Genomic DNA, 20,883 nt, shown 5'->3' on the forward strand with positions numbered 1-20,883 from the left:
TTTTAAATTTTTTTATTTACGCTCATTATTTTTCAAACCATGACCACAATACTTGTGGCGGGTTTCTGATCCCATAGTAGTCGTTCAGGCACGTCGGATAACACATTAGACAGGTTTATTTTTAACGTTGCTTCGTCAATGTCCATGTCAATTTATTAATAAAATATTATATAATATATTTTTTTAGGAACCCAGTCATTCAGTGCAGTGCAGAGTAGTGCTTTGAATAAAAGTGTTTGCAATATAACATGAACACCTCCTAAGAGAAAATGATTTGATTGAAACTTGAATCTAAGTGTTTATGGTTTAAACAACTAGAACTTAAATACATTACAAAACAAGTTTTAAAGCTTGAACTGATTTATTTCTTTCATACAGTCTCCTGTAAAACATGTATGATGATTTAGTACAGATTAAAGACAAACACAACTAGAACAGTAAGTGTTATCTTGTGTTTTTTCAACTGTGAAATGTTTCTCTCCGCTCTGAGTTCTTCTTGAGGTTACTCATAAATCCTTCCACACTGAAGTCACGCAAAAGACACTGATGACACACAAAGGGTTTCTCACCAGTGAATTCTCACGTGTCTCTTAAGGTTTCCTGTTTGTGTAAAAGTCTTTCCACACTGTAGACATGCGTGAGGTTTCTCTCCGGTGTGAATTCTCATGTGTCTCTTAAGGCTTCCTGTTTCTGTAAAAGTCTTTCCACACTGTAGACATGCGTGAGGTTTTTCTCCAGTGTGAATTCTCATGTGTGTCTTAAGGCTACTCGGATCTGTAAAACTCTTTCCACATTGTAGACATACATGAGGTTTCTCTCCAGTGTGAATTCTCATGTGTTTGTTAAGGTCACCTGTTTGTGTAAAACTCTTTCCACACTGTAGACATACATGAGGTTTCTCTCCAGTGTGAATTCTCATGTGTGTCTTAAGGTTACTCGAGACTGTAAAGCTCTTTCCACACTGTAGACATACATGAGGTTTCTCTCCAGTGTGAATTCTCATGTGTGTCTTAAGGCTACTCGGATCTGTAAAACTCTTTCCACACTGTAGACATACATGAGGTTTCTCTCCAGTGTGAAATCTCATGTGTGACTTAAGGCTACTCGGATCTGTAAAACTCTTTCCACATTGTAGACATACATGAGGTTTCTCTCCGGTGTGAATTCTCATGTGAATCTGTAGGTGACCTGTTTGTGTAAAACTCTTTCCACACTGTAGACATACATGAGGTTTCTCTCCAGTATGAAATCTCATGTGTGACTTAAGGCTACTCGGATCTGTAAAACTCTTTCCACACTGTAGACATACATGAGGTTTCTCTCCAGTGTGAATTCTCATGTGTGTCTTCAAGTTACTCGAGACTGTAAAGCTCTTTCCACACTGTAGACATGCGTGAAGTTTCTCTCCAGTGTGAATTCTCATGTGTGTCTTAAGGCTACTCGTAGCTGTAAATCTCTTTCCACACTGTAGACATGCGTGAGGTTTCTCTCCAGTGTGAATTCTCATGTGTGTCTTAAGGCTACTCGTAGCTGTAAATCTCTTTCCACACTTTAGACATGCGTGAGGTTTCTCTCCGGTGTGAATTCTCGTGTGCTGTCTTTCACTCTTTTTGTCTCCTGTTCTCAGAGCTTCTTCCAGTGAACCTTTCTGCAACTTTTGTGCTCGTTGATGTTTCTGATCAGTATCTTTTACTTCATCTTGACTGTCCTTATTCACTTCCATCATATCTGAAGTGAACAAAACTATCTGTTAAACACAGTTTTACAATTGTACAAAACAACATCACAAGACAAGATCATAGTTTCATTTTCAGGGAACACAGTCATTCAGTGCACTGAGTATTGCTTTGGATAAAAGTGTTTGCCATATAAGATGAACACATCCTAAGAGAATATTTTAACTTTACTCTGTGTAAATTACAACATAAAATTCACTCAGACTACAGTAATGACATTTTCAGCAGAAAAAGAAACAAAACTATAAAAAATTCATTTTGCAATCCAGAGAGCAAATGTATGTTTATTATAATCATTTTTGTTACAGAATTATGTGTTTGATAAATTGAATCATTACTGCCATGATATCTCAGTGGTTTGGATTGAATGAATCAAGTATAAATCAAGAATCAATGCAAAACATTTTCAGGTACAAAATAAAGTCATCAGATGTGAAATAACACTACATAGTCTTCACTGTATAAATTGAATATAGATCAGTCCTTATTAGAGTCACACCAGTCAAGAGCATTGAGTGACGATTTTCTTTTGTTGTTTTATTAACAATAATAACAGACTGTGATTTATTAAGCTGCTGTCACTTTAAGCTCAGTACAGCAGAAACGATCCCCCCAAAAATATAGTCGAGCAAAAGTAAGAATGACAACTAAAAACCAACAGACTGTGTCTCATGTAGTCGAGCAAAAGAACAAATGCATGTTTTCTTTTCAATAAGACGATAAAAAAACAACAGACTGATGAAAATGTGAAAAAAATGATCAAAATGCTGTGCTCTACAAACTCAAAGCAGAACGATGGTCACCTTATAGCCAAACATGTGATTCTATTGAACCTTTACCAGATCACAACCAGATCAAGTTATGGTCACTTTATGCAGTTTAGTGATTCACCTTCAGTTCTAATCTTCTGCATTTGTGGTTTATCAAATAAATTAAAGCTTAATAATTCCTCCACTGTCAGAAATAAAGATTTAAAAACAGAAACCAACCTCTGTGTTCTTTAGTCCTCTGAGTTTCTGGAGTGTGTAGTTCTGGATCTCTCGTGTTCTCAAGCTTCTCTTCCACAAACTCCAACAACTGTGTGAAGATTTCAGTTCTTACACCTGAAGTGATTCTTCTGCTTGTTGCTTTCTGGTATTTATTGGTGGTTTGATGGAGGAGGAGCTTTACTGAAGGTGTCAATCACTGTTGGTGTGAACTGGAGGTGTTAGAGAGACATTGTCATTACCCCACTCAGCTTCACTTATATAACATCACTAAAAACAACAATTGTTGACCAAGATGCTGTCCACTATATCAAATACCAACATTTACCTCCATGTGTAACATAAATGACAAAAACATCTCGGCCACATCACAAATCAACTACAGAAACCCAGGCAAAGTGAGAGCAGTTGTCATAAAAACATCTAACAATGTTAAATTTCTTTGGTCTTATTTATGATGGATAAATATTCAACTGCTTATTATTTACAGTGTTTCTAACTTTAACTCTCATTATATTAGCGCTGTGTATTGACAAAGGCCTTGTGATACGATACATATCACCATAAATAAGTCACAATGCAATAGATTTTTATACTATACATTTTGTAATAGATTTTTACCAATGAAAATGTCATAAATAGAGCTGAAAATTCAACTTGCTGATGTGTTTTTATCATCCCAACACTCACATACCAGTAGAAACCATTAAAGTTTCCCACTCTGGTGTCATGCTGCTCCCTCTTGAGACATTGGCCATATGTACTGTAGCATATGACGATGAAACGCAACAAAAATATCACAGATTGTAGTGGTTGGATTATCGATACACTATCATGATAAAATATAATGTGTAGTCTATCTTGCACAACCGACAGAAATTGGCTGCAAATCGAATTTCTAAATAAAAACTGATTCAATTGAAAAGAATGAGAGTTAAATCATTCACTAACTTCTGAAGGACTTTGATTTGACCGGTTACAACAAGACCCTCAGGTTATAAAACTGTCTGGTGTTTTAAATCACAGAAGTTTTGAGCTTTTAAAATCGATATCAAATTCTGCCTATTTAAAACACAAACATCTGTTTTGTGAGGACATTTCCATGAGAGTTTAAGATATCAGCATAATGAAGGAGGTGAAAATGGGAACTATGGGTGTAGAATAATGACAGCTGTTAACACTGATGTGTCTGTTATACTGAAACAAAAAGAAAACGTTCATGATCATCAGCAGAAGACCGGCAGCTCTATTAACACCAATGGATGTGTTTTCACTGTTAGGCTAATGTCACTAATGAAACAAACCTTTCAGGACAAACATACAAATCAGGATTTTGAGTCTCAGTATATATGAACTAAACATTTTTTATCATTGTTATATCTTCCTCACTGTGCTCCTGTGTTTTGTGTTCATCTCTTGTGCTAAGACTGACTCAACTCTGAATACATCAGACCAAATCCCTCTGAATTCATCTGATCCAACAGAAAATGTGCATCATGTTAAGACCATATTATATATTATACTGAAGGAAACTAGGCTTTATAACTTCTCCCTCAGTATTTGAAACTGCTTGAATGGAGCTGAAGGGGTTGGCTCTTTACAGTTATTATTTGGTTAAGTTGTTTCTTTCCTTTTTCATAATTTAGTTAATTTGAATGATTGATTGTTTGTTTCTTTATCAGTGACTGTGGTTTATCTCATTAGATAAACTAATCCAGTTAATACATTTATATATAGATCTTGTCTGATTCTGTCTTATTACTGAATTGACCAAGGAATTATTGTCACAATCTGAGAGAGAGTGCAGGTGGAACTTAAAAGTTTATTAAGGACAAAGTCAAATGAGAGTCACACTCGAGCCACGCTCGGAAATAATAAATACGGAGGTAGTCGAGAAGGCTGGGGTCGGTCGATCCGCGAACAGAGTCCAGTGGGGCAATGACAGTTCAGAAGAGGGACAGGCAATCGTCAACCGAGGGGCGAACTTTATCATAGGGGTGAAGCAACTCGTAAACAGGCAGGTAGGAGTTAAAACCGAGGGGACAGTCCAAGGAGATCTAACCAGCGATCACCAACTCGGATGAGCACACACTGGACAGAAGACAAGGTTAGTACACAGTAGATTCACAATGACAAGCCGTACCACGGTACAAGGGCAAAGCGATCAGCATAATTTGCAAAACACACTGGCAAGGAACAGAAAGACGGAAGCAACTATAACAGTCAGAAATTAGCGAGCAAAGAGAGAACAGGTGTGCAAGAGAGCGAAATGATATAGTGATAGCAGCTGTGCGTGAGCGCAGAAGAGAGTAAAACGAAAGACTGAGCGAGGATTAGACCAGAGTCCCGACACTTATTGTACTTTAATCATACTTATTATTTTCGTTTCTCTTGGTTTATTAAGAAGTGTCTCAGAATTGATATCTTATTTTTTCGTGTACTACCTTCCTTGAATCATTGCTGGGCTGGCTGTTTGGTTATTTTGCGATTAAGATCATTTCAATTTGTTCTTTACGTTTAAATATGATATTGATCTTTCTGTTGAGTGAATCCCCTTTGATGGTGTGTGTGTGTTTGTGTCCGTTTCATTTACATTTATTCATTTGGCAGATGCTTTTGTCCAAAGCGACCTCCACTGGTAAGCCTCAGCAGCAAGTATAATTTGTCCTTTTGTTCCCCTCCCTAAAGTATGAATGTTTTCTAAATTGTTTTTTTTAATGATTGAAATAAAGTCGTTGTCCCTTTTAAAAATTAAACTTCGTCTCTGGCTGAATTGTATACTTACCTGTGCGTCCTTAAGAGAATCAGTAGCAGGGGCGTCACTAGGCCCTTTTTAGGGGGGCTTCAGCCCTAAACTTCTGCCCAGTCCCCCTAAAAAATATTTGATTAATTAATTTGTGATCGCTTCTTTCCCCTTTAAAAACGAATTTGTAACGGCGGCGCGCTGCGTCTAGTTTCGGCTCCTCCCCTGATCTGAGTCTGCGTGGATTCAGCGCGTTTTTCAATCCGCAGGGGCGCCGAGCAGAGCGAACATCAGAGTTGTGTGTGTGTGTGTGTGTGTGTGCATTTATTGCTATGATATGACATCTGCATCGGTGCAGTTCTTGTAATTGCAGTTTAAATAATGTTACTGGACCAATACACGGTTGGGTTTCTCATCCAATACCAGTACGTCTTCGCTACAGTGTGGTAGTTGTTTTTTCTTCCAACAAAAATGAAGCGATTAACACCTATGAAAACATACTTTAGAAAACGATCATGATTTATTTTAATCTACTTTTTAAAATTTAAAACATATTATTGTGTATCTCGGCATTACATTGTGCAGCCATGCCCAGAAATTGTTAAATACACACATCATTGTCTGAAAGCCACAAATTGCACAGAGAGAGAAACATCATGTGGAGTTATTTTGTTTTGTAATATTATATGTTTTTTTTGTATTAAGTAATAATGAATCATTAGTGTATCATGATACATTAGAGTAAGAGTAGAGTAAAGGGATTTGTGTTTTATTTTAAGTAATTGATTTATAGAAGTGGCAAATAGAAATAAATATAGAACAGATTAAACATATTTCCAATAGACAATTACATTAATACATGTTTTGTCTATATTCTTATACATACACTTCTCGAATACAATGAAATAGTGGATAGCAATAAGTTTAGAAGTATAAAAACCTACCCTAATAGTCAAATAATATTTTTTTAATCATACCCTTATTGGGGGCTGAGCCCCCCTAAAATGAAAATCCTAGAATCGCCCCTGGATACGCATCCTCTCTTCAATTTTGGAATGTCTGTTGTGCGAAGGTGTGTTTCCTGTAGGAATATTATCTCTGCTTTTTAATTTGTTTAAATGAGAAAACACCTTACTTCGCTTTACAGGATGATTGAGTCCCCTCACGTTCCAGCTCACAAATTTAGTCGCAGGTCTATTCATTCCATCTGCAGAACCCATGTCTGATAATGTCCAACTCAGTGCTATTAGCGATAGCATCCGAGTGAGTGTTAGCTGCTATTTCCAAGCCTGCGGTGCGCTCCTCTAGCGCATTAGTTTTGATGTTGGCCTGATCGATTGCTCCCTTCAGTTCGTCTCTCAAACCACAGATTTCCTCGCGTATTTCTTCATTTTGCATCTCTGCTTTCTCATCCATTTTCGCCAGCAGTTCGTTTCTTAATGCATTTATTGCTTGCAATATAGCTGACTGTCCCGAGCTAGTGTTTTCTGCTGGTTCGTTAGTTTTAGCAGCCTTCCTCCGGTCCGACGTGTTTATACGCAGCTCACCTCGATTAACAGAATAGAAACAAAAATTCTCATTTTACCAATCTACACAGTGTCTGAATGACTTAGAACAGCAAAAAAAAAGAGTTTTTAAAGGTTCATGTGGGAGAGCTCAGTTAGACACGTCTACATCTCTCCGAGGCCCAACCGCCTTCGGAATTAAAGTTTAAGAACATCGGTTAATTACCAAAGGAATTTCAGAGATGTAGGCATATACAAAAATGCTTTATTCAATAACTGTAAAAATTAGCTGCTTGCCAAATTGTCAAACCTAGACACAACGAAAATAACAAATAGATTATTTCCATCACTCAGGGGTCTGGAGCGATACACTGATAAAAAAAAAGTTAGTTGATGTGTGAACTTGAAAATGTTGAAAAAAACCTACAGCGGTGTTTATGTTGTGCATGTATTGATTAAGATAAATAAATACTAAAATGTAATGTTTGTTGCATTTTCACTGATTAGGCCTACTCAAGTATTTATAACGACGTAAAAAAACGTAGAGTTTCATTTTTCTTTAGAAGAGCACCTGAACAAACCCACATTTCGAAATATTTTTCGATGTACCTTAAAAAAATTTGATTAGACTAGTGAATAGCAAATTATTTTTTTTCTTATATTTAGTTCGATATTTTCTAGACAGATATATTACAGAAGAGAATTCTCTAAGGATTCATCAATGCGCATGCGCGTGACTCCCGCCATTTGAGGGATCGTTTCTGAGGGAGCGGATATCATCCACACAAGCAGATATGTTAAGTTAATTGTCTTCTAAATGTTTTATAGTATATGTTTATTATGATTTCTCGATCATATATGTTTAGCGAATGTTAGGGCCCATGTCACAGTATTTTAGAACTGTTTTGCAGCCTTCACTAGCTTAATATATTTACATCAAGACAGATGTCTTCAGGTTGTCGTGTATTTCTAGACAGGTTGTCTTTTTCATTTAAGTATTCGACAATGTTTTTCACAAGCATTTCTTTATTTTCACTGGTATGAACAACAGCATGAGCAACAGTAACGTTATATTTTGCGTCACATTTGTATTTTTTAATACGAAAATTGACGATAGACTAACTTTTATGTGTGACATTTTATCTTCCGCGTCCTCTCGCTGCTTATTACCGGTACTTGGGTGTGCTAGGCTAGGTGATGCTGTTTAACCGATTAATGTTAATTCGGTGTAATAACCGGCGTGTAGGGATATTCTGACATGTTTCTGAATTTGACTGCGCTGCTTAACTGTTTCCGCTCGCATTTTAAACAAGGTTACGGCCTCCACAACGTCTGATCGATCATCCAGTAATACATTTGATCAGGTAAGGAGCATTAAAGTAAGCAAATAAGTTATGAGAGGCTCTGTTGTATCGTGAATAAATCATGTTTGAAGCGCTTTTCCTGCTTCGCGTTGTGCCCGCAACTCCTTCTTTGCTTTCACAGTTAGTAAAATACCTAATGGCGATCCTTCCGCTGGAATAAATAGTCCCTGGCCGACCGCAGCCATTGGTACACAATGAACATCGTTGGTTGCAGAGGTTTAGCTGCCCTGTGAATAAAACTAAGCTACTGACCACGCCATTTAAAATGCTGGAAGTAAACGTTTTAAAATAGAAAGTGCAGACAGACATAGGCGGAAACTTCTAGCACATGTCACATTAACAGAAGTTCTGTAATCTGCACAGATCTGCCTCTTTACATGTTTATGTATACTCATGTATTAATTCTTGCAAGGATTATCTATCATTAATATACTTTAGCTATTAAATGATCTTGAATCAGTATTTTTATATAGTGCAAAAATAACCTGCTATATTAAGTCAAATTTTCTTTGATTTGGGTTAAAAAAGTATTAAGTATATAATAAAGAGGTCAAAAGTAGTTCACATGTATTCTCTTTATTTTATAGCTACGGTTTAATTGTGTGTGTATGTATTCAAGGACAATATGGTGTACTCAATATTTTTCTAATTGCAGGAAATTGAGGGGGAGGAGTTCAAAAGGACTGAAGAGTGACCCAGAGCTGTCAGTTGTGCACATCAGATTGGAAGACTGTACTAGGTAGAATTCAGGAATCGATTTGTACACCATATTGTATATATATAAAGCTCAGACAGTGCATATGTATATATACAGTATATATAGAAATGCAGTTTGCCCTGCCATTTGCAAATTTGTGGTATTTCAGTCTCTTAAGTCCCCAGTTTGTATCACTGTTTCTTACCAATAAATATTATAGAAAGAAACTAAAGATTATGCAGTCATGATCATATCAATGTATATAGTATGTGTATTTCAGTCTTCACTAATGTCATATACTGCATTACAGACCCCGGATTATTTTCTGAAAATAAATGATCATATTTACAGGAAATAATATTATTAATAATAGTAATAATATTAAGCAAAAAGTAATTGAATTGATAAGGAAGCTGATCGATTACATCTCTCAGATGGTGTGTGACCTAATGTGCACCTACCAGCACTGAAGCCAAATGACCTGAATCTGCACAAGTCAACAAGCTTCAGTCATATTTATTGGACTGTTTGAAGACATCATTTGCTGATCCAAACCTGTTACACTGCGGCTCAAAACAGATTCATGAAATGACCTTTGGGCAACTGATAGGAATGAAGGATTTCAGTGTATATATAAGGGATGAACCTGACAGGGTCTGTACACTTCATCAGAAAAGAGAGGAGACCCGTGATGGAGATTCAGCCTGATCATGATTTCCTAACCACTACACTTAAACCACTGGACTGAGCTTCATGAGATGTTACTTTTGGAATATCATTTTATATATTATTAAAAAAAATAAAAACATCAGACATGCTTATTCCCACATGCATTTAAGTGTTTATCTTCATGAATAATAGAGTCATCAGTGTCATATTTTACCAGCAATCAGAAATGTTAGGTCTGAAAAAATAGATAGTTTAAAATCTTCAATCTTTTAAAAACTAAATCTCTAGGTTTGGCTTTTTTTGCATGTAATCGACCTTTAAAGACTTCAAAAGTTTCTGCGTCTTGTGTGGAGAGAAAACAATAATGCACAATACATTAAAAACAATAATATAGCACAATAAAATCACATTTTCCTCATCTCTGTACCACATTACTGTGCATACACAGCAGATTAATGCCTTTCACGTGATGTGGACTCCTGCAACTGCTGCTGAGTTTTGCGTCTTTTGACATAATAACCAGCCAATAGCAGTGTTGCTCTCCTGGATCAAAGTTCAGAGCAGGGGTCTCCAACCTTTTTGTAAGTGAGGGCTACCAAAATATCTAAAATCCTCTAGAGGGCTTCTTGTTGATAACATAAATTTAAACTTTAAAATTGCGATGCCTTGTTTTTACATTCACAGAACTAAATTCAGTTTTCTTTCAGATATTAAAGCTTATAACACTTGCTAACAATAACCTTTCATGACAGTGTAGCACTTGGTTGATTGGTATAGTCACAGATTTGTCAGCTGTCTTGAGCATTATTAGTGAGCACTGTGTTTAGCGGGCACCTTACAGAAGCAATGCAGCACCAAACACACCAGGCTTGTTTGAGATGCATCTTCTCACAGACCGATCATAACTTCGAAGCACTGCCAAAGCGATCCAAAAGCACAAGGAGTCGAATGCTCTTCAAACACTCCCGCAGTTTCGATTGGTTGCGTTACTGTGGATGCTCATGGGTTTGCGAAAAATACATCGGCATCCAAACACTGCGAATCCAATGCGTTCGTGCAGCTTGCAGTAACTTACATAAAAGGATATTATAATCAAGCTGCTATTAACTCGACATGCTGCTATTTAAAAATGGCGCTCACAAGTTTCTATTCGTCTTGTTGGTCACAGTAACCCAGCCCCTGACGCAAGCGGTTCTTTCTTGGCTCTGTTCTAGACCAGCAATACTTTGGTGCTACTACTCTTTCTGGTTCGGAGCTTTGTGTGTGGAAAAACAAAGAACGAATTTGAAACTAGGCTCTGGCTCAGAACCAGCACCAGCTCTGCCTTGGTGGAAAAGGGGAATCAGTGTTTCCTCCATAATGAGTTTGTGAATTTAAAAGAATGCTTTAACTAATCCATTACACCTTAAAGGTGAACTATGCAAAAGTCATTCATGGAAAGGTGTTGTCCTAACCCTAAATTTAAATAGTATTTTATAATATGTCCCTCTTTTGTGATTTCAGATTATAGATAAACCTGTGCTTGTGGTTCTACATCAGATGACCATGGCAACCCAGGTGTGGAAATGGAGGACTGTTTTTAATCTGAAATCTGTGTAATCTATGATGGACGATTCTTCTGACACCATATGAATGCATACGGTCGTCTGGCAGAAGCTAGATCATTTCGATCATAAGTTATTAATATGGATATTTTTCTTACAAACACATCTCTTTGCTTAAGAAGGCATTTATTATCATAATGTATCTATGTTTTCATGCTCTGCTTGTATTTCTACTGTCCAATTAACATTAAACATTTGTTTGCAATTCACAAAAATTACTGTTCTGTTTCATTGGAGGTACCCATTACATTTTTATAGTTTTTGTTTTACTGGGAGAAACAACATTTGATGATTATTTTTCCATTGTCCAATCATTTTGTTAAAATATATTTATTTAATATATTTGTCTTTGACTTTATGTACTTATTGGGGTTTTATCCATTGTTCTCGGTTATTTTACAAAGATAAGCTATATTTTAAAAGTACATTACTGTATAGTTACACAGAATCTTAATAAAGTAACAAATAAAAGCCATACATTTACAGAGATTAACCTGAAAGGTAGTTGTTTTTAATGTTTTTTCACATTATTGATCTGTTTTTCTACAGTTTGATAAAAATTATTAACCCTTATATACTATAATTAAATGAATTATGACTAAAATATTCTCTGTATTTTTAAGTTTTTTTGTATTGTTATTTGACGGAATCCGTCTGGCAATTTTGCTGCCAGAGATTTACCGTTTTTTTACGGGTTTTTTTTACAGTGTATGCATGGCCTAAATAAACCACATTTAAATTTTTAATGATAATTTACAAAAAATAATAAATATTGTTAATTGCAGCATTTGGAGTTTGCTATAATATGCTTAATCACTGGTCGAATATAAACAGACATCGCACGCTGGAGAAAGTTATTCCTGGAGGGAACATTCAGAAGGGGGATACATTTAAAACACTTTCAATTTACTGATTTATGTAATTTTACATACATTTCTGTCATGAACAGGAAAATAATCAATAAAACATTTACAGTAATTGTCTGTAAAAGTACATCTTTTAAATCTGTAAAAATTTAGAGTAATGTTCAGTAGAAAAAAAATGTAATCTGTAAAAATAGTATGAAATGCCTTTAAAAACATAGTTTTGATGTAATTGTAATTTACAATACTGTCATTTCAATGTTAAAACTTTAAATTACAGCAAATATCTGTAAAACAACAACATTTTACTGTTTAATGAAGAACTTGGGAAATTCTGTAAAAAAATACAGAATATTACCTGTAAAATAACGGTAATTTTTTTCAGTGTGATTACTAGTTCTTCTATTGATATACAGTACGCTGCCTTTCCAAACTGCACTTGAGCGTGCAATGATCCCAGATGTCATATGTAATATGATACAATGTCATTTTCAGGGAACCCAGTCATTCAGTGCAGTGCAGAGTATTGCATTGGATAAAAGTGTTTGCCATATAAGATGAACACCTCCTAAGAGAAAATTGAATCTAAGTGTTTATGGTTTAAACAACTAGAACTTAAATACAGAACAAAACAAGTTTTAAAGCTTGATCTGATGCATTTCTTCCATGCAGTCTCCTGTAAAACATGTATGATGATTCAGTACAGATTAAAGACCAACACAACTAGAACAGTAAGTGTTATCTTGTGTTTCTTCAACTATGAAATGTTTCTCTCCGCTCTTGAGTTCTCGTATGCTTCTTTCCACACTGAAGTCACGTAAAAAACACTGATGACACATGAAAGGTTTATCTCCAGTGAATTCTCATGTGTGTCTTAAGGTGACCTGTTTTTGTAAAAGTCTTTCCACACTGTAGACATGCATAAGGTTTCTCTCCAGTGTGAATTCTCATGTGTGTCTTAAGGCTACTCGTATCTGTAAAACTCTTTCCACACTGTAGACATGCGTGAGGCTTCTCTCCAGTGTGAATTCTCATGTGAATCTTTAGGTGACCTGTTTGTGTAAAAGTCTTTCCACACTGTAGACATGCGTGAGGTTTCTCTCCATTGTGAATTCTCATGTGAATCTTTAGCTGACCTGTTTGTGTAAAAGTCTTTCCACACTGTAGACATACATGAGGTTTTTCTCCGGTGTGAATTCTCATGTGTGACTTAAGGCTACTCGGATCTGTAAAAGTCTTTCCACACTGTAGACATACATGAGGTTTGTCTCCAGTGTGAATTCTCATGTGAATCTTTAGGTGACCTGTTTTTGTAAAAGTCTTTCCACACTGTAGACATGCATGAGGTTTCTCTCCAGTGTGAATTCTCATGTGTGACTTAAGGCTACTCGGATCTGTAAAACTCTTTCCACACTGTAGACATGCATGAGGTTTCTCTCCAGTGTGAATTCTCATGTGTATCTTAAGGTTACCCAAGACTGCAAATGTCTTTCCACACTGTAGACATACATGAGGTTTCTCTCCATTGTGAATTCTCATGTGAATCTTTAGGTGACCTGTTTGTGTAAAAGTCTTTCCACACTGTAGACATGCGTGAGGTTTCTCTCCGGTGTGAATTCTCATGTGAATCTTTAGGTGACCTGTTTTTGTAAAAGTCTTTCCACACTGTAGACATACATGAGGTTTCTCTCCAGTGTGAATTCTCATGTGTGTCTTAAGGTTACTCGTATCTGTAAAAGTCTTTCCACACTGTAGACATGCGTGAGGTTTCTCTCCAGTGTGAATTCTCATGTGCTGTCTTTCACTCTTTTTGTCTCCTGTTCTCAGAGCTTCTTCCAGTGAAACTGTCTGGAATCTTTGTGCACGTTGATGTTTCTGATCAGCATCTTTTACTTCATCTTGACTGTCCTTATTCACTTCCATCATATCTGAAGTGAACAAAACTATTTGTTAAACACAGTTTTACAATTGTACAAAATAACAGCAGAAGACGAGATCTTAGTTTCATTTTCAGGGAACACAGTCATTCAGTGCACTGAGTATTGCTTTGGATAAAAGTGTTTGCCATATAAGACGACCACATCCTAAGAGAATATTTTAACTTTACTCTGTTTAATTTACAACATAAAATGAGCTTAGACTGTACATTATTGACATTTGTATTTGATTGACAAAATGTATTCATTGTGCAATCCAGAGAGCCAAGGTATGTTTATTATAATATAAAAATGATATTTTTACCGAATTATGTATTTTATAAATTAAAATCATTACTGACATGATATCTCAGTGGTTTGGATTGAATGAATCAAGTATAAATCAAGAATCAATGCGAAATGTCAATAATTTATGCATACCTAAGTCACTTGCACTATTTTAGTCTAAATTATTATCTGTTCATATCCACCTGTACATTAATGTTCATAGTATATAGCCATCTGTATATATTGTTCATAGTTACTGTCATATTTTCATAGAACACACCTACTGCAAAATATTTTTATAGTCCATGCCCACTGTATTATATTTTTCATATTGTATTCTGTATTTATTCTAACTGTATATCCTGCACTTGTTAACTGCACTTCTGGTTAGACCTAAACTACATTTCGTTACACTGTACTTGTATATGTGTAATGACAATAAAGTTGAATCTAATCTATCTAAAAATATTTTCAGGTACAAAATAAAGTCATCAGATGTGAAATAACATTACATAGTCTTCACTGTATAAATTGAATATAGATCAATCCTCACACCAGTCAAGAGCTTTGAGTGATGATTTTCTTTGTCTTTTGTTGTTTTATTAACAATAATAACAGACTGTGATTTATAAATCTGCTGTCACTTTAAGCTCAGTACAGCAGAAACGATGCCCCCAAAAATATAGTCGAGTAAAAGAAAGAATGACAACTTAAAACCAACAGACTGTGTCTCATGTAGTCGAGTAAAAGAACAAATGCATGTTTTCTTTTCAATAAGACGATAAAAAACCAACAGACTGATGAAAATGTGAAACAAAGGGTCAAAATGCTGTGCTCTACAAACTCAAAGCAGAACGATGGTCACCTTATAGCCAAACATGTGATTCTATTGAACCTTTACCAGATCACAATCAGATCAAGTTATGATCACTTTATGCAGTTTAGTGATTCATTTTCAGTTCTAATCTTCTGCATTTGTGGTTTATCAAATAAATTAAAGCTTAATAATTCCTCCACTGTCAGAAATAAAGATTTAAAAACAGAAACCAACCTCTGTGTTCTTTAGTCCTCTGAGTTTCTGTTGTGTGTAGTTCTGGATCTCTCGTGTTCTCAAGCTTCTCTTCCACAAACTCCAACAACTGTGTGAAGATTTCAGTTCTTACACCTGAAGTGATTCTTCTGCTTGTTGCTTTCTGGTATTTATTGGTGGTTTGATGTAGGAGGAGCTTTACTGAAGGTGTCAATCACCTCAGTCTCCCTCTTGAGACATTGGCCATATGTACTGTAGCATATAAGACGATAAAACACAATGAAAAATATCACAGATAGTAGCGGTTGGATTATCGATACACTATCATGAAAAAATATTGCGCTGTAGTCTATCGATATTTTTGCTGCAAATCGAAATTCAGAATAAAAAAAACGATTCAATTGAAAAGAATGAGAGTTAAATCATTCAATAACTTCTGAAGGACTTTGATTTGACCGGTTACAACAAGACCCTCAGGTTATAAAACTGTCTGGTGTTTTAAATCACAGAAGTTTTGAGCTTTTAAAATCGATATCAAATTCTGCCTATTTAAAACACAAACATCTGTTTTGAGAGGACATTTCCATGAGAGTTTAAGATATCAGCATAATGAAGGAGGTGAAAATGGGAACTATGGGTGTAGAATAATGACAGCTGTTAACACTGATGTGTCTGTTATACTGAAACAGAAAGAAAACGTTCATGATCATCAGCAGAAGACCGGCAGCTCTATTAACACCAATGGATGTGTTTTCACTGTTAGGCTAATGTCACTAATGAAACAAACCTTTCAGGACAAACATACAAATCAGGATTTTAAGTCTCAGTATATATGAACTAAACATGTTTTATATCTTCCTCACTGTGCTCCTGTGTTTTGTGTTCATCTCTTGTGCTAAGACTCAACTCTGAATACATCAGACCAAATCCCTCTGAATTCATCTGATCCAACAGAAAAGGTGCATCATGTCAAGACCATATTATATATTATACTGAAGGAAACTATATTTAACTGTATTATTAAGGCTCGTTACGTTATAATGTTGATTGTAGTTTGTAATAATGACACTTTTCCGCATGTTCACAAGACCGTCAAGAATCCTTGAAATGAAACTTAACGAGAGAATCCGCCGGTCGTTCATTCTCTCTGAACGGATTTGAAACGATACAGCGGCGTCTTATAATAAATTCGTTCCCTGAACTTCTCCGCGATTAGTTGAGTTTTAAACGTCTGAAATGTCACATTGTTCGTCAACAGACTCATTGAAACCGGTCACAGCAAACAGCGCATACAGGCGCGCAGACAGCACTATAGTGACGGGGAGACAAGACCCCTCAGACTCATAGTGACCCGATCTGCCCCTCACTGTCCCAACGAAAGACGACAAACATCAAACATCTGTAAAACTGAGGATTCATGAGGATGTCCGCTATGTACATTAGCCTGAGTAGTGAAGGACAGGCCCGCAGCTGCTTCAGTATTTTCCCGTCACTGCTTCACAATCGTGTCGGTCATCGACGTTCAGTCTCTGTGTGCTGCTGCTGTTAGCCTGTTGCTACCCGATCCGTCCGGAAACACGCATGTGCGAAACTGACGTCACTTCCTGTCTGAAATAAATCGAAAGACTTTACGGCAGTTTCGGGTATTATTTATTATTTATACCGTGACTGCTGTTGTTTTACACTCGTTACCCGATACGCTCAACGTGTTTTTATACATTTTGAATTACATTTATTAATAAGTGTTTTCATTATATCTGTTTCTTTTTCATGTACGCTGCTTTGAGATATTTCTTGGTTTGTTAAATTGTTGCTGCATTATAATGCCTGTTTGTTTGAAGTTTGTTATAAAAAGTAACTGAATCAATTTCGGTTCAAATTCGGTCAATATATGGCACAAATTAACTTTGTTGAATTAAATAAATGGTCAAATTAAACTGAATTGTATCAATTCTCTAGACAGAAATGGGAAAATACAGATGTGTTTACAGGTTCTCTCAATTCGTTTTCTAAAGAGGGGTCTACTTAACTGTTCTAGATTGTTTAACACATGTCTGCATTTAAGAAACACAACATAAGTTATGTATTTATTCCATTCCTCACTCACACGATCTCTTACTCGCACACACACACTACATTCCTCATTGTAGAACAGAGCATTGACCTTGTTCATCAACACAGTATGACAAAAATGTTTCCAAGTCTTCTTCATAGTAAAGCTGTAGCACTAGAGGCCGTGCCAAGTCAGGAGCCGTGTGTAGCTTGTAGGAGAAATAAAGTTGTGTTGTAACTGTACCGGGCTGTCTGCGTGGAGTGTTTCATATATCGACGGATTCTAGAGATCAGAATGTGTTACAATCTCCTCCTCGAACATAATTTTGCCTTGTTTCTTGTAAATGTCTTATAAATCAAATTTTTCCTACACAGTTTATAAGATACATAATATTTTGTTTGTATATGTTGAAAAGACTGTAGTTCGACGGGGTCATTGAAGAAGCGGAATGAGGTATGAAGGAAAATGTGTAGATTTTATATTATTGTCAGAACGGATTTTAAGTTAAAGAGAATGTCAGTACTTAATTTGTTTGTGAGTTTATTGCACATGCTATCAATATAAAAAGATTTTATTTCATTTCATGTTGGTAATTTGTTACAATTATTTGTATTGTGTGTAAACATGATTCATATGTGAAGCTACGTAGAAGCATTTTGTATTTCTTCTATAGTTTTCACGGTGTTCATGGTGCTCGTTGAGAGGAGTAAATAAATTAACACCCGTTTGAAACTCTGCGTCTTGATGAATATAACCAAGGGGCCGCTACAAATCTTGCTTTCTCATTGACTGTAGGTTTTCGCCGACGTCATTTTTCAGTCAAAACTCATTTCACACAGCAGGTGCATATATTTAGCATGCCAAATATTTCACAGGACGCTGCAAACTGACTCTGAAGCTTGAGCCACGTGGTATACGAGCGAGCGACCGCACACCTGCGTGTTTGCAGTAATGTGACAGAAAAGCCAATGATAACATTTATTCCTAGTATTGTTGGTACAGTAGTAAAAACCCACACAAACTTTTGAAAGAAATCCATCACAATATATGTTTTATATATATTTGGGAAAACAAACCATTACGCACCTCTAGTGAATTCATAGTTTTATTCCATTTTAATATATGTATATCGTTTTTGAAATGCACGCATTTGCATTAACAGTAAAGTTTGACAGACCAAGAGCAGGGTGATGTGTGACGTGAAGGCGTGTAAACTACACTATGACCCTGATTTAATCTTGGCAAAGTGATATGGAACTGTTATAAGGTCAGAAGATCTGGAATACCTTAGGTGTGCAGAATGTTATTGAACTACACTACAATGGCCATAAGTGTAAAAGAATAAGGAATATTTTGCCTTCAAAACATTTTCATAATTTACTCAACCAATTGTCACTTCAAACCTCTATGTCTTTCTTCTGCAGAACGCATTTTGGGAAAAGATTTGGTCCCCATTCACTTGCATTAGATTTATGTCCATACAATAGAAGTTAAAAGGGAACAACTGTTATTGGTCACCAACATTTCAAAATATCTTCATTTGTGTTTTGGTAAAGACAGACAATCACACATTTAAAAACGACGGCATGGCGAGTGACTTGATAAAGGTAAACCGTTCCTTAACAGGACAAAAGGTATAATAGTTTTGTTTACACTTGTTTGGGATGGTGTAGTACAGAACTGGCAACGTGGCAAATGGCCAAGAGGAACCGGTGCAGACATATCTGTGAGAAATAAGTTAAAGGAGATTCAATGCTGCAAATCTCATTACACTAGTCATTAAGGGTCCAGTGAAATTTAGCAGCATCTAGCGGCGAGGTTTCAAATCGCTACCAACGGCTCACCGCAGCCCCTCCCTTTCAAAGCACTATGTGGTAAAGGACCAATGATGTCATTGTGTTTTGCTTTTTCCCTAAGGATCTAACACACTCTGTAGAGCAGTTTTTTAGTGCTACATCGGAAACATGGCCAATTATATAAAACTAGAGGCAAGAGTTAGAATTAATAGGATATTTGAGCATCGTATAAAGTATCATTTATGGAGCCCAACTGACACAGGAAATAAAAACATTACAGCAAACAATTTATTCAATTTTGCCTGTGACTGTCATACAAGTCAAAGACAAACAGGAATTCCCAACTTACCTCGACAAAGCTCAACTTGGTGGCGGTAATGCACCTTAAGCTGGTTTGGCAACCGCCAATAGAAGAAGAAGAAGAAGAAGAAGAAGAACTCTGTGCACCGCTTCTATTTATGCTTCATGCTTGTCAGTGGTGGCACAGTGAAGTTCATCAGATGATTTTCAGGATAACTCAACAGAAGCTTCTATTACAATTCACATGGGTTCCAGCACACACAGGTTTTGAGGGCAATGAGATCAGCTCACTTTCTCGACAGGAGGAAACCTGGTTCACAAGGCTAAGGCTAGGGCATACAGGACTGACTAGCGGACTACGCACAATAGGGAAAAATGAGACAGGAATTTGCCCATTTTGTATGGAAACAGGAACCGTGAAGCATGTACTTCTGGCATGTAGGCAGTATGCTGAAGAGAGAGAAACACTTCAGAGAACTCTGTAACTTTGAACAACATGTTGGGTTAACCTGGAACACCGTCTATAATCAAAACAGTGATCGAATTCTTAAAGAAACACAGATAGCAAGAAGACTTTAGCACATTTTATGTTATTTTATTTTTTCTTTGGAGGTGAGCTGAGGTGGAAACTGGAGGAGCTGAAGCTTGGCCTCTAATCCCCATTATCAGAGAAGGTCCTGGCTGCAGGATGCAGGTGTCATGAACGTGGAGGGTGGACGTGGTGGAAGAACAAAGACTTAGAAGAACAAAGGGATAACAAAGACTTTAATATATACAGAAAACAAAAACCAACGAGGGGGTAAAAAGACAGTACACAATAACTAACACGATAAACTGAAAACAAACCACTAAGACTAAACAAACACTCACAGAGACTAGAATAAACTTAAGTACTTTTTAGGACAAGGCTTCTAGGGGGAAAACCAACGAGGCTACTAGGACGGGGTAACAAGTACAACGAACGAGCACAAGACATTAGACACGAGGATGTTTTAAAGGGAAACAGACAAAGGATAATTAACAAGGGGCAGGTGAAGGTAATGAAACACTCAGGGAAGGTTAACGAGACAAAAGGGCGAGGAAACACTGACGAGACACGAGAAAGCACATGGCAAGTCAGAATCAAAACAAAGCCATGTCTTTCTCACACAAAACCTAAGGCTATGCCATGACTCCGCTGTAAGACCAAGAATTAACATGACAAGATAGCGGAATCATGACAGCAGGGGCGGTGCTACATATCGCTCCCTACGCGTCTCATTGGTTAGTGGTTGGGGTAATATTAAGGGCGGGTTTATGTGTCGTCTCGTCCTAACCTCGCCTTATTGGTTAA

The 20,883-nt window shown here is 36.5% G+C and overlaps 1 protein-coding gene and 1 long non-coding RNA gene across 2 annotated transcripts; one reads left to right on the forward strand and one right to left on the reverse strand.

The window, feature by feature from the left end:
* The first annotated feature begins 7,705 nt into the window (after positions 1-7,705).
* Positions 7,706-11,514, forward strand: LOC306893868. Its single transcript, XR_013786634.1, has 3 exons — positions 7,706-8,334; positions 8,990-9,073; positions 11,204-11,514. It is a non-coding gene; the product is annotated as an uncharacterized lncRNA (long non-coding RNA).
* Positions 11,515-12,196: 682 nt separating this feature from the next.
* Positions 12,197-15,535, reverse strand: LOC306894602 (uncharacterized protein). The gene is made up of 2 exons (XM_079457283.1): positions 15,423-15,535; positions 12,197-14,095 (listed from the first exon to the last, which is right to left on the reverse strand). Exon 2 carries the CDS (start codon positions 14,091-14,093, stop codon positions 13,014-13,016), a length of 1,080 nt encoding a protein of 359 aa, XP_079313409.1. The 5' UTR covers positions 14,094-14,095; positions 15,423-15,535; the 3' UTR covers positions 12,197-13,013.
* Positions 15,536-20,883: the final 5,348 nt, after the last annotated feature.

Source organism: Barbatula barbatula, assembly GCF_947034865.1.
Source record: "Barbatula barbatula genome assembly, chromosome: 5".
Taxonomy (NCBI): domain Eukaryota; kingdom Metazoa; phylum Chordata; class Actinopteri; order Cypriniformes; family Nemacheilidae; genus Barbatula; species Barbatula barbatula.

Bases quoted from the DNA above. Each gene is read 5' to 3' on its own strand.
- LOC306894602 (XM_079457283.1), bottom strand. From the start codon at position 14,093: ATGATGGAAGTGAATAAGGACAGTCAAGATGAAGTAAAAGATGCTGAT.